The sequence below is a fragment of the Lepidochelys olivacea genome (genome assembly GCF_965140295.1).
Source record: "Lepidochelys olivacea isolate rLepOli2 genome assembly, chromosome: 7".
NCBI classification, from domain to species: Eukaryota; Metazoa; Chordata; order Testudines; family Cheloniidae; genus Lepidochelys; species Lepidochelys olivacea.
In genome coordinates this window covers 46,274,517-46,292,070 of record NC_140417.1, presented here as the reverse complement: position 1 = coordinate 46,292,070, position 17,554 = coordinate 46,274,517, and the positions used below count along the sequence as shown (strand labels likewise).

Sequence of the window (17,554 nt, the reverse complement as noted above, 5' to 3'; positions counted from 1 at the left end):
TAAATAAAAAGTTCTCTGTCATTTAACACGTGACCCACAAGCTTTACTCCTCTTCACATAATTTATTGGCATAGTGGTGGCTAATAGGGAGTTTTTGTCTGTACTATTATTTACTAGGGCTGTCGATTAATTGCAGTTAACTCACGCAATTAACTCAAAATTTAATCATGATTTAAAATAATTAATCGCACTGTTATACAATAGAATACCAATTGAAATTTATTAAATATTTTTTGATGTTTTTCTACATTTTCAAGTATATTGATTTCTAGTACACAGCACAGAATACAAAGTGTACAGTACTCACTATATAATTTTGATTACAAATATTTGTACTGTAAAAATGATAAACAAAAGAAATAGTATTTTTCAAGTCACCTCATACAAGTACTGTAGTGCAATCTCTGTATCATGAAAGTGTAACTTACAAATGTAGATTATTTTTGTTACATAACTGTTTTGTTTTTGAGTGCAATGTAAAACATTAGAGCCTAGAAGTCCACTCAGTCCTACTTCTTGTTCAGCCAATCGCTAAGACAAACACATTTGTTTACGTTTACGGGAGATACTGCTGCCCGCTGCTTGTTTACAGCGATACCTGAAAGTGAGAACAGGTGTTCGCATGGCACTTTTGTAGCCAGTGTTGCAAGGTATTTACGTCTCAGATATGTTAAACATTTGTATGCAGCTTTATGCTCTGGCAGCCATTCCAGAGGTTCCATGCCGATGATGCTCATTAAAAAAATAATGCATTAATTAAATCTGTGACTGAACTCTTTGGGGGAGAATTGTATGTCTCCTGTTCTGTTTTACCCACATTCTGCCATATATTTCATGTTATAGCCGTCTCGGATGATGACCCGGCACATGTTCGTTTTAAGAACACTTTCACAGCAGATTTGACAAAACACAAAGAAGGTCCCAATGTGAGATTTCTAAAAATAGCTACAGCACTTGACCCAAGGTTTAAGAATCTGAAGTGCTAATCAAAATCTGAGAGGGACGAGGTGTGGAACATGCTTTCAGAAGTCTTAAAAGAGCAACACTCAGATGTGGAAACTACAGAACCTGAACCACCAAAAAAGAAAATGAACATTCTGCTGCTGGCATCTGACTCAGATGATGAAAATGAACATGCATTGGTCCGTTCTGCTTTGGATCGTTATGGAGCAGAACTCGTCATCGGCATGGACGCATGTCTTCTGGAATGGTGGTTGAAGCATGAAGGGACATACGAATCTTTAGCACATCTGGCACGTAAATGTTTTGCGACGACAGCTACAACAGTGGCATGCGAACGCCTGTTCTCACTTTCAGGTGACATTGTAAACAAGAAGCGGGCAGCATTGTCTCCTGCAAATTGTAACCAAACTTGTTTGCCTGAGCGATTGGCTGAAGTAGGACTGAGTGGACTTATAGGCTCTAAAGTTACACATTGTTTTATTTTGAATGCAGTTTTTTTGTACATAATTCTACACTTGTAAGTTAAACTTTCATAATAAGGAGATTGCACCACAGTACTTGCATTAGGTGAACCAAAATATTACTACTTTTGTTTTTTACAGTGCAAATATTTGTAATCAAAAATAAATGTAAAGTGAGCACTGTACACTGTGTATTCTGTGTTGTAATTGAAATCAATATAATTGAAAATATAGAAAACATCCAAAAATGTTTAAATAAATGGTATTCTATTATTGTTTAACAGCACGATTAATTTTTTTAATTGCTTGGCAGCCCTATTGTTTACCTGTTACTAGTGCACAAAGTGGCACTTCTTCCTCTGTGCTAGCTCGTTTAAGTTTGGCTTCAGTGAAGTGACTGCTATGCAAAGGTAGCTCTCCAGAGACTTGTTTGTGAGCTTGTTTCGAGTATCATTCTTGACTGTGCTTCTGACTACAAATCTGGATTTGTTCATTTATGGTGATCTGAACATTGAGAGTATCAGGAGGGAGAGTTTCTTAAGGTTTGGGTATTTTTCTGTGTCCAGATAACGTGTCCAGGATGTCATGATTTCGGTGTTCTTGAATTCATTCTTCAGCATGTCAGAGGTCTGCAAGTCGACTAGTTCTAGCTGCAGGACCCCCTCATCTGTTACAGGGAGGACCATGTGGATGTGAGATGAGAAGTCATGCTCAGGTGGTATGGAGAAAGGATCATGTACAAAACCAGTTACATCCTTTGGCATGAAAAAAATCTCTAAATTGGGTGCTGAAGTTGTCCTGTCGCTGTTAAAGGCAGCGTGTCATGAGAGGACTGATCACAACTGTCTTCAGTGCTGATCAATGGTTGTGGAATTGAATAAAATGCAAAAGCTTCCCAGAGCTCAAATTCATGAGAAATATGTTCAACTTCTTCTGAAAAGCTTCTAGCTTCTTGACAAGGTTGCGGATTATCTTCTCCTGGCTTTGCAGCTGTACATTCAGGGTATTCAGATGGCCAAATAAGTTGCAAAGAAATACTGTTTTGACCATGAATTCAATATCTCTAGAAGGGCCAGATATTCAGATGCCTCCTTGTGGCTGCTCAACAGCTTGAGCCTAGAGCTTGCAGCAGCATGGCAGTGATGTAGCCTCACCAAGCCAGTGAATATCTTTCTGGAGAAGATGATCTTCATGGTTTGCAGAGGACTCAGCAATCAGCTCACAAAATAGTCTCTGCTGCAGACTTGAGAAAGCTCTGATGAAATTGATTATTTTCATCCATCTCCTTACCGTCTTTCAGTTCCCCACTCAACTTGGCACACAGCATACTTTGGGGAGGGCTTTCGGTTGTGATGCTACTTCTGCTGGTTGTGCTGCAAGGCCCTTCCACTTGCCAGCATTGAAGGTTGCCATCTGTTAGCAGAAGGCAAATGTTGCTTAGTGAGAGTCGCTGTTTATCAAACGCTGCATTGATTTTCTTCAAATACGACATCTCCAGGGAAAAATGTTTCCGGGGCATCAAACTGAAAAGTTCTTCTCAGAAGGTTTGGCCATCAAAGTAGCTCACATTCAAACACAGCTGTGCTATGTCTTTATTGTAATTGATTAGTCAATGGCCACTGACACAAACTCAGCACCTCTCAGACCTTTCAACAATTAATGGAACGCTTTGTCAAAACCTGGACATGGGTGCATTGTAGTCGTTTCTGATGGGAGCTTGCTTGACAGTGTTCGTGGTGACTGCCTTCATCTTCTCATCAGCTTCCACTTCCTGGAGAACAGCCCGCATACACTCTTCGATGATTTTGGAATGACTGAAGAGCTTCGTCTTTGATGCTAGAGTCCAGGCCACTCATAGAGAAGCCATAGCCATCTCCTGTTGTGATGCAGAACTCATGAGCATCTTACTTCCATAATTGTAAGATATGATCAGGAAGTCGACCTTTGATCACCTTGTCTCTGTGTTCAAAGGATAATTGTCATTGAAAGTTGATTGGTTCATATAAAAGTGGTATCTCAGGTTGTATTCCTTTATGACAGAAACACACTTGTTGCACAACAAGAACATTGGATTCACTTTGGCTACATTTGGTAGAAAGAACAAATATTCATGATCAGTTCTTCATTAAATGATCAAGGGTGTGTGTGGAGTCACTGCAGGAGTCAGGTGCCTCCTTATTAATGCTTGAGTGGGAGGAAGATGGAGGAGTAGAGCAAGGGGTGACTCCCCGCAGAGCCTTTTTCATCCCTGCCTCCATCTACCTGTGTTCCCAGTTGGGGGCTTGGCTGTAAGGACAGAGCCCCTGGCTTTGTCTCCACCCCAGACACCCGGCATCACCAGCCCCGGTGCTCCCCTTGCTGCAGAGTCCTTGTGCTCACCTGCCTCTGAGTACCATTCCCAGTCAGCCACCCATCCCTATGGCCTGACACCTGCTGGCTCAGAAGATGCTCTGCAGCTTGGGAGGGAAAGGGGTTGCCTGGCAAGTGAGTTCAGGGGCCAGAGCTGGAGCCATGTAGTGGGGCCACCTTTACAATGGAGCCCCCAGTGGGGAGCAGGAGGGAACAGCTTATGCCCTGCAGGCTGGATGTGGCCCGTGGGCTGCCATCTGAACAATGCTGGGTGAGTTCTTGACCCAGGGGTTGTGAACAGGGACAGTTGTTGCAACCCCCCTGGACCTTTTAGTGGCTGGATGGGAGAGGGGTCTTCAACTTCTTACTTTTTGTAGTATGGGGTCATAGTAGTGAAAAGTTTGAGAATCAGTGCCCTTAAAGTACTGGGTTTTATATCTCCACTTAAAAACAAAAGTGCCCTGTAAAGCTACTGTGGATGTTCTCATTATCCATATAGAAGTCTATACTTTTTGGAATCCCGTTAAACTCTTGGCTTCAGTAATGCTTTGGCAGTGAGTTGCAAATATTAGTTAATGCATTATATTAAAAGGTTTCTTTTGTTCACTTTTAAATGTTATTGCCATTCAGTTTCATTGGACGTCCCTTGTTGTACTGTTATGAGAGGGTAAACAGGAGTGCTTGACCAACCTTCTCTGTACCATTCATTATCTTATGTACTTCTGTCATGTTTCCTCTTTGAGACTGTTTAGTGTAGAGAACAATCTTTTCATGCTTGCATTTCTTGACCCTGATTCCCCCTCTTATTTCTGCTATCACTTTTGAGCTAGGGTGGCCCACGTTGACCCAGGTAAGGGCAAACAATTGCTTTATATTTGAGGCGTTATGTTGTCACTTTTGTATCCCATTCGTTATACATTCTAACTTTTTGATTGCTTTTTTTTTTTTTAAAACACTGCTGTGCATTGAACAGAAGGGGTTTTTTTGTTTGTTTTTTCCATTGAACTGCCATAGTGACACCAGGACTTTCCTGAATGATTGCTCGGTTCTAAATTGTAGGGTATTCCTTCAGATATTATTCAGATATTAGTGTATGAATAATTCAGATTATTCCTTCCAATGTACATTATCTTGCATTTGACAACATTGAATTTTATCTGCCTTTGTGCTGCCTATTTACCTAGCTTTGTTTAGGACCCTCTGAAGCTCTTCATTAATCTTGAGTGATCTAAATAATTTTGTCCTCTGCAAATTTTACCGCCTCCCATGCCCGCTCTCATTTGCTCATTAATAAATATTTTAAAATCATACCCTAGTATATAACTTTGAGACATCCCCTCTGACTCTTTGGACACACTGAAAATTGACTATTCCTACCATTTCTGTCTGATAGCCAGTTTCTAATCCAAGATGGAATGTTGCCACTTATGCCATGCATTAGATTTCTTAATATTTTTTTTTCCCCCAAACGTCTTTTATAAACTCAAATTATGTCAACTGGTTCTCCTTATAGCTCTGTTCACCTCCTCAAACAATCTGAGTAGATTAGAGGCACCATTTTTCTTCAGAGAAGCCATGCTATTTTGTGTATCTCACCATGCTCATTTAGGTATTCTATTTTTAGCTGCTGTTCTAGCCAGTTTACTTACCTGATACTGAAGTAGGGATTACTGGTCTGTAATTCTCACTCCAACACTTTTTTTTTTTTTTTTAAAAATATATGCACAACTTTTTCTCCCCTCTAGTCCTTTGGTACTGTAGCGGACTTTAATGACAGATTGTGTATATTTGTTAGTGGTTTAGCCTATTAATTCTTAAATTCCTTTGGATTCTAGTCCTAGTAACTTCTTGCTCTTTAACTCATCAGTTTGTTCCATTACCTTCTCATTTTGACAGCTCAATCTGATGTCTGTGATTTGAAAAAAAGTAGATCTGAGGAGGGTATCCCCCCCCCAACATCTTTTGCAGTGAATTTTGATGCACAGACATAATCTTAGGTTGTGTGCCCTGTCTGTAGTCTCTTTACTTATTTTCTTAACACTGTTAGTTCAGTATATATAGTGGCTCATTTGCAGGCTTTCTGCTTCCAGTTTAAAGAATTTCTTGTTTGTTTTTGGTTTTTTGCACTTCAGATTCCTTCCTAGCCCTTGTAACTTGCATCTTACACTTTACCTGGCTTAGTTTAGTCTCCATCTGGAAGGCAACATGTTCTAATGGATAGGGCACTAAACTGAGTCAGGAGACCTGGGTAATATTCCTAGCTCTGCTAGTGACCTGCTGTGAAACATTTCAGCAAGTCCGTTTTACCCCTGTACCTCAATTTTTCAATCTAGAGGTAATGATACTGACTTTATTTGGTGAAGTGCTTTGAGTGTCATGGCTGAAAAACACTATTTAAGAGAGGATTATTTATTTATTTCTAAGGGCTTCACATTTCTGTTTTCTGAAGGACACCTCTAAAACTGGTTTCAGAGTAACAGCCGTGTTAGTCTGTATTCGCAAAAAGAAAAGGAGTACTTGTGGCACCTTAGAGACTAACCAATTTATTTGAGCATGAGCTTTCATGAGCTACAGCTCACTTCATTGGATGCATGCCGTAGTTGATAGATCGGCATGCATCCGATGAAGCGAGCTGTAGATCACGAAAGCTCATGCTCAAATAAATTGGTTAGTCTCTAAGGTGCCACAAGTACTCCTCCACCTCTAAAACTGTTGAGCTTTGCCATTTAACCATACAGTCTGTCATTTGTGTTTTCTTACCTTTTTGATTCTTTTTTGCTTAATGGTATGGTGTGTTTAAATAGCCTACATGCTGAGTTCTAGGATTTTAATTTCCTTTTACTTCTGATGAGCTGCTTGCTTTTTATTTAATTTAATTTTTTAAATCCTCTTCAAGTTTATTAGATCTAGTCTTTGGCATGATTATTTCCCTGAGGCTGTGGAACTTACTTATGTTATGGTGACTCTTGCTTAATGGCTCAACTGTAGTTACTACTTTAATCATCTCCTGTGTGTTGCTATTCTTGACTTAGAACTAAGTCTTTTCTCTTATGTGTTCTAGCACTATCTGTTCCAAGAAGCAATCATTTATGGGGTCGAGAAATTGCCTTACCCCTCCTTGTCTTTTTGTGACATTTGACCAATTTATGTATGGGTAGTTGAAGTTACCTATTATAATTTTTTAGACTTAGTTGCTTTGTTGTCCCTCACATTATGTACTTACTACTAGCTTTCACATTAAGAAAGATTTTTATTTGTGTTCTTTTGATGTGAGAATTGTGTTGGTATATGTTCTGCTGTATGGTCCTCTACACTAAGAAATCTTGTCTTGAGATTCTGTAGTGGTCTTCCTTTCTCATGTAGCCTCTAACCAGGTCTTACACTATCACGTTAATCGTCGTCATTATATCATGTTTCAATAATGTCTTTTATGTTAAGGCCACTTTCTGTTGTTAGGCATTTTAGTTCACTTGTTTTTTGCTTTTAAGCATATGTACTGGAGTTTTATGCTATTTTATAGTTTATTTTTGGCCTTGTACCTCTTTTAACTCCTTAGTCTGATCCCCTGTTACTCTTCCAGAATTTTGCCTCTGTGATCTCAACTAGTCACTCCTTCAGTACAGCTGTATTCTTATTCTTTATTGGTTACAGAATTTCTTTTGTATTTTCCCAGTCTCCTCATCAGATACTGTGGCTTCCCCCCAGCTCCTACTTCAAATAAGACCCCAAAGCCTTGTTAATTTTCTCTGTCCTCAGGCTGGTTCTATTTTTGTTAGTGGAGCCTATTGTTCTGCATAGGCTGTCCCTTCCCTCCAAGTTCCCCAGCATCTAGTAAATGTAAACATCTCCATTATTCTCCATGCTCTCACTTATACACTGAGATTTTGAAATGAGGCCTGCCGCGCTGGCCCAGTTTTTAGAGAGAGATGCTATGGAGGCCAGGGTTCAAAGTTTCCTTCCCCCCTGTCCTTCACCACTAATATTCTAAATTTAACTTCCAGGATGACTTCTCTGTCTCTCTTACCAATATGGCATGTCCTACAAGCAAATCCCCAGCATTTGCTATAAGTCTGTCTAGATGTCTCACGAGATCTTTTACTTGCACATTCAATAGTCAGATTACCAAATAGATTTCATGGTCACCACGTGCTGAACTGTTGATATTTCTAGTTATTTAATCTGTAACCCCATCTCCTGGAGTGACTGCCATGATGAGTAAGAAATAATAGTGGGTTCCAACTAGGGGAAGTTAGTCCTGCTCTTCCACATTGGCTTCACTGGGAGACTGGCTTTCTCAGCTGGAGGATTGGGGCAGCTAGTTCATAGGTGGGTTCAGCTTTCAGTGTTTTGTCTCTAAACATTTCTATTTGAATAATTCTAGTCTTAGGATGCTGCATTTGGCCATAAGGCAAGCAGTCACGTATTCTTCACTCTATGCAGTAAGCTGGGTGCCCCTCATCGTGATTGATCTGCTGCTGACATTCTACTGCTATAATTTAAGCAGGAGTTTTTCCTCTGTATATTAGATTGAATGAACTAGTTTAGAAGGGTACCTACCTTAGTACCAGACTTCCACTTGGGCCACTCTTCCTGTGCTAACTCTTAGTCATGCTCTCTACTCAAGTGCAACTCCTTTCTTTTTTAATTGTAAAGGTTCTTACATCTCTGTAGTCTTGGTGGTAAGACACTGGTTATGTTAACGATTGAGTGAGATGGGGGTGGGGTGGGGTGGGGAGTTAAGACTTTCAGAAAGGGAGGCAGGAGAGGAGAGGGAAATATGAACCTCTCCAGCAAGGGAGGGAGTTGAGAGGGTTTTCTGTTGATGCCTGTTATATTCTGCCCTTTCAGGTGTCACTCATAGGTGTTTGTAGTTTTACCACTTTCATCTCATTCAGGGGATCATTTCTCTCGTCACCAAAAACTGCATCATAACCACCGTGCTTACAGCTGAGGACTTGGTGCAACATGTTTAATTATATTTTTGTTCATGCTGGAGGGCTTGTGATGGTAGAAGAGAGCTGAACATTTGCCTAACCTGGCAAGTAAGCTTCATTAGTTGGGCACTATTAATCTGCTGCTCACCATGGAGTTAAAATGGAAAATTTGTCATGTGTTATTCCTTAACTTCTTTCTTCAGTGGGATCTTCGAACGTTCCATTTGCTGCACACGGTACCAGCATTGGATCAGTGCCGTGTAGTCTTCAACTACACTGGCACAGTTATGTATGGAGGTAGGATGTCCCTTAGTATTGCACCATGGCATTGTTGTTCTCCTCAATCTCCTTGGATTTGGCAGTAGAAGCCAAGGGTGGGGATGTTCTTTCCCTCATGTTCATAGTAAAGCAGACAAACTGAAACTTTTCCCAGCCAATACTTTGTAACTTACAAGAGGAAAGAGTGCGGTAGTTGTCTTCAGTCATTTTTAAGGGAGGTTGCAACTCATAAAAGCTATGGTGAATCATTGCATGGTGGGGACCTGTAGTGTCCACCAGCTCTGTTAGGTGCTGTTTAGAACTTCACTGGCTACACTTTACCTGTCCCTGTAGTAGTCGTATCTGACTTGACAGTGTGGAACTTTACTGTCAGTGCAGCTCCTATTAATCTGACGCTGCTGGATAGAGCAACGTGTTAAGGATACATGGCCGCTGAACTTCAAGGGGAATCTGAACCACTGGTTTTAGCAGTTTCTGGGGATTTTGGAACATAAGGAAATATACTGGCCACTCTTGCAGTTTTGAACCAATCTACAGTCAGATTATGATACAGATTGTTTCCTTTTGGAGTACATTAAGTTCATGGAATATCAGGGTTGGAAGGGACCTCAGGAGGTCATCTAGTCCAACCCCCTGCTCAAAGCAGGACCAATCCCCAATTTTTGCCCCAGATTCCTAAATGGCCCCCTCAAGGATTGAACTCACAACCCTGGGTTTAGCAGGCCAATGCTCAAACCACTGAGCTATCCCTCCCCTCAGAATCCTCTAGAAAGCAGTGACTCTTTGGGCTGTGAGCAAGTTGCTTTAAGGAACAGAGTGAGTAAACACTCACTCAGCTGCATTAAAAGAACATTAAGTTGCAATGTCAAGTAGTCCAAAGTTAGGAAATGCCACAATTAAGATGGTCTGTGCAATTTTAATTAGGCCTCCTTTGCATATGCATTATGATAGTCTTTAATTACATTCCTTATACACAAATTCAGAATTTCCTGTTCTAACAACTAGATGTTCTTTTCCCTGCTCATAGGAGACCCAGGGGTCCTGACTCAAAATCATCTGCTCATAATTTGTAGGGAGAGATTTTTTTAAAAATCTGTTTATTTAGTAAGCTTTAATAGGAGGCACAAAGAACAGCTAGGCACTCTACTCCCACCAAAGGTCAATAGGAGTTGGGCATCAAATTCCATTTGTGCCTTTGAAAATTTTCCTCATAGTTTGTCCTTTGTGTTTGTTTTTTTTTAATGTTCATGTTTACTTAGAACTTACCCTTTCTCTTGCCCCTAACATGACATCAGGACTAGTGTACTTCCATGAAATTGCCATATTTTTTCTGCATGACTACTTTTATTGCTGGCAACTAGGAAATTTAATATTTTAGGTAGCTTTCTGTCACCTCAGTGATGCCATGGTCAGTTTGCAAGGTTAAAATTCAGCTCTCTGAAAAGAGAAGGATTTGTAATGCAGAAGTTTGGCTTGTAATAATTTGGGAAAGACTCTGCTTCCATTTATTTGCTAATCTTCGTAACCTTCAATGTTGTGAAAGACAACTTGGGAACAGTACTTGTTGGTTAAATGGGGTTTTGCCAAATTATTAAAAACAAAAACCTAAAAAAACTCCCCATCATAGTAGTGTGTGGACCCTGACAGGATCATAAAATGATTAGAGATAGTGTTATAAATGGGACATGGACTTGCCTAATAGTCTTTCCCTTGTCAGCTATGTTGCAGGCGGATGATGAAGATGACCTACTGGAGGAGAGGATGAGAAGCCCCTTTGGGTCATCCTTCAGGACATTCAATGCAACGGACTATAAACCTATAGGTGAGGATGAAGGTGCAGTTGCCAGGGGTTGGTTTGTGGGTTTGGTGCAGGTTGACTTAGATTTTTCTTTATTTAACCCCACCTGTTACTTCACCACAATATCTTATGAAAACAAATTCTGCTTAATATACCCTGTTCCAAGCACAAAGTTTGTCTTCAACACTAAATTAGCTTCAATAGAATTTCTGCTCCAGTACATGATTTCTTCTCCTCACGCACTCTGTAGCCTACAGTCACTGGCTCTGGCTTTCCTCCCACCAAGTCAGACATGAATCTGAGAAATAGTCAGTGGTATGGTCTAGGCTTTAATTGTGCAGCTTCATGAAAGATCCCAATTTTCTCCCCTACATTCCCCTCTCCCATCAGGATCTGTTCCTATCTGTAGCTCAAATGTCTGTCAGTTCAGCCTCCAGCCCGCGGCGCTCCTGGAGCTGAGCTCAGTGCAGCAGTAACAGGAGTGAGTAAACATGGCCTCTGGCTTTCATGTGCTGAGATGAGAAAAGATGGCCCACATCTCTGTCCATCTCAGTCACTATCTCATTGGAAGTTGAGGGGCCAACTTGGTCTTTCCCCTTCTCAGAAAACCCAGTAGCCATATTTGCACAGAGATGGGGGCGCTATGGAAATCAGTGTGAGAACTGACTAGCTTAGTGTATCAGCTTAGAAATATTCTCCATTACTGGTTGAAATTAGATAGATGTGCTAAACATGCTTTTGTTTTAGCTATAGCTGTCCAGGCATATTTGTATATTGTATATTTGGCAAAGCATTGAATAACCTGCTGGTAACCATTAAGTTCACTTTGTGTTGTTTTCTAGCCACCATTGATGTAAAACGGAATATCTTTGATTTGTGCACGGACAGCAAGGATTGCTATTTGGCTGTTATTGAGGTAAAGGATCTGAGATAGTTGGGGAAGAGTAAATACCAGTATTTGTGGCTATGGTCTGAGAGCAATGCTTTAAAAAAATAAACACTTACCTTTATTGGAGCTGGGAGTTCTGGAGCTCCTACTATCCATCTCAGATGTCTTATGCACTGGTGCTTTGATGTGGATAGGGGAGTACTAATCAGTTCTCTATACCCCATCCCTTGTGCTTAAATTCAGTGCTGTCTCTGTCTCTCTAGCATATGCACATTTTTGGGACTTCTTGGAACCCTTCAGCTGCATTCCTCAAACATTGTCTTGCTTTAAAAGAAATATACTGCAGAGGGAGGTGTCCTCCTCACAAGCAGGGAGAAATACATTTTTATTCTGATTCTCTAGTCTTTTGTTGTTGAAACTTGCACAAAAACGGAAACTCTCTCTGTCTGGTGCACCCGGAGCTTTTATTTGGGCCTCTCTTACCCTCCCTGTTTCTTCTTGATAAGAAGGAAGCTGTGGACTTCTTGAAGTTTGGGGCTTGATGCAGGAATTTCTGGGTGACGTTCTATGGCCTGTGTATGCAGGAGATCAGACTGGATGGTCACAATGGTCCCTTCTGGCCTTAATCAATGCATCTGTAACTTGTAATGATCTGAGTTTCTCCATTAACCTCTAGTGATGGAGTGGCTAACAGGCTTGTATTAGTTGTCTTTTTTTTGTTTTTGTTTTGTGAGCTATTTATGGATCATTATAAAATCATTTCCTTCCCAACTTAGAAGCAGTTTTAACTTTTGATAAGGCTCTCGCCTCATGCTTCATACAGAGTAGCACCATAATACTAGCCTTGGGATTACTGTGCTGTTCCTGGCACAGAAGCAGGGTTTATGCTTAGGGGCACAATCAACAGTAATGCCATGGTCCTAGTGCAAACTATTAGTGTATCAGCAGTTGGCCTATAAGAGTGGAGAGTTCAAATCCCACTTGGGACAAACCGCTTTGTTTCTAAAGCAGTGGTTGTTGGCAAAGTTCAGGTGGGAGAGGAGGGAGAGAATCTAAAGGGAAGCTGGTATGCAGTTTCAGAGAGTGTGAACAAACCCAAAGTTGAACACGGGTGTTGAATGGTCAAAATGAAGGTTTATGAGGTATAAAATTCTGTGATAGGAATCTTTGTTGGGAGTGGCATAGATGCTAGAATCTCAAAGCCAAACCTTTTATGCTGCTCCTGAGGTAATTCTTGCAACATAACAGCATAATCATTAGTACTAATTACACTGTGTATGTAAGTAGCAAATAAAAAAGATAAAATGCCTTTTTGTTGTTTGTTCTTGGTCATAACCTCTCTTCTGTAATAGAGATCATGATAGAGTTGAGTTACATAAGAAAGCATAAACAGTTCCACTAGGTACTAACTGCTGTGTTGGGGGTTTTCTTCAGAATCAAGGGAGCATGGATGCCATGAACATGGATACAGTTTGCAGGCTCTATGAGGTAGGCAGGCAGCGTTTGGCAGAAGATGAAGAGGATGAAGAGGAAGATCAGGTGAGTACTGTAGAGTCATTTTGATTGTTGCAGTCCAGTTGTAATCAAACTCTTTTCACTCATAGCTGGAATGCTTGGAGCTGCTGCTTGTTAAAATATTACTATAAAAAAGCAATTCTGTAGGATAGTGTTCTTTTTTTTCTGGCTGTCTTTAAGTACATATTTCCAAATCTTTAGGTTTAAGATTGGCTTGGTCATTTATGATTTGTAACCCTTGTATAAATAGGATATGGAGCACAGTATTGCATTGTGAAATTGCACAGTGTTTCTGTGTAATAAAGATGTTTATGAAATTTGGTAACATCTATAGGTTTATATTGGGATGCACTAATATCATCTGGCTTAAACTAAGCATTTGACCTCTGGATTCACTGTGTCTGTCAATCTATAAAAGAGCGAAGAATTATTATTACTCAGGATACAGTAGGTAATATGATTATCTGCTATGCTACAGCACATTCTATAGTCAGTTTTCAGGAGACCTCTTGGTGCCAGGCTTCATAGAACTGCCAAGCACATTCTGCTTTGGTTGCAGGAGAAGGGAAATAAATATATATATCCCAAAAGACCTGGAGTGGTTTATTGTCACCTTTTTGGTGTTTGTATTGTGATACATTGATGTCTGCATCATGGAAACACAGCTGATTTTTCTTTTTTCCTCTGTGTTGGCATGGTGAGGGGGCTGTAAAGAGAAGTTTGATTTCTTCAGACTACACAGAAAGCTAGGGTTTTGGTGTTCATTCCACTTTCTTAATCTCCTTTTGTTAAAATAAAACTGCTTTACTGGCTTTCAGAGGAACATTTGATAATAGCATCCATGGAGACTGGAGTTTCAGTCTAATCAGTGGATTTATGCTCTCTGTAATATTGGTAGTACCTCATATCACCTACACAAATTAGATTGGGAGAATGCTTTTCTTTTTCATCCCTGATACCACATTGATTCAAATGTTGTGTTATGGGGCAGTGGGTGCTTTATTATGAAGTAGGAATTATCTGCCACTGTTTGAGGCACACCACCAGACTGGATGGATCTGGTTTAGTAACTCTATAGAACAGCAACAATACTTTCTAATAGAAGAAGTACTAGTTGTTGTCCTTTCCAAATAATAATCCAAATTTTGACTACCTAATAGCCAGCCAACATCTATCCCGGAGCACATGTATGTGTAAAATAATGGTTTTTGGCTGTAGTCAGTGAGTGTGCCTCATGTTCTTGTCTGTTTCCTCCTAAATTAATTTAATGTGTTCAGCATCCTTGTGGTAAACTTCATCATGAGTTTGACAAATCTACAAAATACACTTACTGTAAAACTTCTTTTTGTATAGCTATTTCCATTTTTCACAGACAGCATTTACCAGTTGTTACCAGGCAAATATCACTGTTCTCTTATCCTAAATATAGGAAAATACTATAGTATCAGATACTAGCTCATGGTAATGGTTGGTGGTAGTCATTGACTTTTCAGTGGTGGTGTGTGTGTGTGTGTGGTGCCCTAAATGTACTTCTGTTTGTATATCTACATCTCAGGCACTGTTTGTGTACTGAAAAGCTATCACAAAACCTCTGAAGTAACAAAGCAGAATTGCTTTTTCGTTTGGTACTGTGGCATCAATTGCAGAATAAGAGCATGCGGTTGATGTATGCATTTATTGCTCTTGACTGTCTTTGTCCCTTGACTTTATTAAAATGCAGTCACTTTTACAATGACTTTTTGAGGCTGTCAACATCAGTCTTGGGTATGAGGGAGATTAGTTTTAATGTAAACTACATAAAAGCTACCCAAATTCCAGTCACTGTATATTTAGCAAAATCTAAACCAGAAACATACATCCTTTTTGTTTCTGGTAACCTTTTCTCCATTGCTTCCCTTTGGTTGGTCCAGTAGGTTGACTTGCAGATCCTCAAGATACAGCTTTATATCTTCATAGAAACTTCCTGTATTGAGCTAGGATAGGTGTGAGCAAACTACGGGCTGTGGGCCATGTCTGGCCCATCGGACCTTTTAATCTGGCCCTCGAGCACCTGCTGGGGAGCAGGGTCGGGGGCTTTCTATGTGGTTCCTGGAAGTAGTGGCATGTTCCCCACTCCAGCTCCTACGCATAGGGGCAGCCAAGACTATGGAGGCTCCACACGCTGCCCCTGCCCCGAGTGCCAACCCCCACAGCTCCGGGAACCATGGCCAATACCCCACCATGCCTCCGTGTAGGAGCCGAAGGGGTACATGCTGCTGCTTCCGGGGGCTATGAGGGCGGCGCCTGCGGATAGGGCAGCGCATGGAGCTGCCTGGCCATGCCTCCGTGTAGGAGCTGGAGGGGGGACATGCTGCTGCTTCCGGTAAGCACCTCCTGGAGCCTGCACCCCGGAGCCCACACCCCAGCTCTAGTCTTGATCCCCCTCCCACCATCCGAACCCCTTGGTCTCAGCTCGGAGCATCCTCCTGCACCCCAGACTCCTCATCCCCTGCCCCAATCCAGAGCCTCCTCCCATACCCTGAACTCCTCATTTCTGGCCCCACCACAGAGCCCTCACCCCCTCCCAATCCCCAATTTCATGGGCATTCATGGCCTGCCATACAATTTCTGTACCCAGATGTGGCCCTCAGGCCAAAAAGTTTGCCCACCCCTGAGCTAGAAGGAGCAGAGAGCCGCAGCCCTTTCCCCCACTCACTCTCTTCCTTTCTCACTCTCTCCTTCTCCTGCCTCCCCCCCCCCTCCCCCGCACACACACTTTTCTTCTTCCTGGCTTGTGTGTATCTATTAAGGCTGGTCAAAAAAGGTAATTTGTATCTTACTATATCTAATATAGTTTTAAAATGTGGGGTGCTTTCACAGTTCTACTGCATTGCGTAGGCCTTGACAAATCAGAAAGGTACTTCCAGATTTCTCCTTGTTAAGTCTTCTCACTTGAGTGCCTCAAAAATTGATGCACAATGTCCTCTCTATAGCATGTGAATCTGATGTCTCTTCTTTTGACCAGAACTCATAAGTCATATGTTCTTAATCTGATTTACTAAATGTTCTAAATGATGCTCTGGTACTAGATCCTTTGCAGCTTGTGGATAGCTCAGATTGTTGGCTTTCCTTGGTATCCTCGATCTACACCTCCAGGCCTTTTGCTTTCACGTCTATTTCTTCTGTAAATGATCTGCTAGCAAGTTTCCCAATTCTTTGGTTTGAGTCCCCTTAGTGCAGTGAAGGAAGGAATTGAAGGTGTCCTGCTCATTTTGGTAATGGTGTTTGCAGCAAGTTATGCATAGCAAGTAATGGATGTGGGTGGGAACTGTGATAACCTCTTGGCTTCAGAGTATGACATCTCAGCATCAAAGTCACCTAATGGCTCTGTTTTTAGATGTTTCTGAGTAGAGAAGGGCATTGTGGCATCCGTAAAATGAAGCTGCCAGCAGCAGCACTCCCCCCTCCCCCCCAAGGCATCTCTCTGCACCCCTCCCGTGATTTGATTGGGAGGGGTGGGAGAAGGTAAAATCAAACTGACTTGCTGCTGCTTAAGCTACCCTCAGACCCAGTGACAAGGATGGATTAGCTGCTTTATGCATAGTTCCACTGCTGTAAATCCTTGAGTGTTTTTGTTATAAAATATTTGAGGTTAATGCTGCTGCAGCTGGTGGGCTTCTGCCTAGGTTACTCGTGCTAGACTTCATATTAGACCTCTGGAAAGCCTTCTTGTCCTAGCTGAGGGGAATATTTCAGAATGTCAAGCCCAATTAAGGAAATCTAAGGTGAATCTTCTGGTATTGTACCATTAAGATACGTTTCCTGGGAGTTACTACATTAAGTAAGGGGGAGATGAGGAAGAAAGGGGTTTTTGATGGCCAGTTAGGGCAATTGTGAAGTTGTGGGCTTTTTTTTAGTTAGGCCTTTATAATGAATGTTTGATGCTAAATATACAAATGAATTCAGTTTCACATCTAACAAGTAGGTGGCATTAACACTTGCTTTATTTAATATGGCTTCCATTCTAACCTATTTCTCTCAGATTTGGGGGAGCCAGGTAATGTTTTGACTGGCACACTTCCATTCCTTCTTTCTTTCCCTTTGCCTCTTCAGCTGGGAGTTTCAAAAGAGGCCAAGGGAATTAGACACCCAGATCCCACTAAAATTCAATTAAAGTTGGATGCCTGGCATCCTTGGGCTCTTTTGAAAATCCTAGCCTTACTGACTGTCTTTGACCATTAGCATTTAGTGTGTTTCAATGTGAGTTCATCATAATGCCCATCAAAAGGCCCATCAGAAACCCTGGCAATCTTGCTTGCATAACATTTGCATACTGAGTCTGTAGACAAATAGAGTTTTAGGTGCAGGTGGCAGGCCCATTTCTGCA

The 17,554-nt window shown here is 41.3% G+C and overlaps 1 protein-coding gene across 2 annotated transcripts in view; it reads left to right on the top strand.

The window, feature by feature from the left end:
• DCAF1 (DDB1 and CUL4 associated factor 1) overlaps positions 1-17,554 on the top strand; it is a 108,105-nt gene that overhangs the window by 58,398 nt on the left and 32,153 nt on the right. For both annotated transcript variants that reach the window (XM_084634643.1, XM_084634644.1), the window contains exons 19-22: positions 8,911-9,004; positions 10,704-10,808; positions 11,627-11,700; positions 13,108-13,212. In XM_084634643.1, the coding sequence (XP_084490769.1) occupies positions 8,911-9,004; positions 10,704-10,808; positions 11,627-11,700; positions 13,108-13,212 (378 nt within the window). The remainder of the gene's footprint in view (positions 1-8,910; positions 9,005-10,703; positions 10,809-11,626; positions 11,701-13,107; positions 13,213-17,554) is intronic.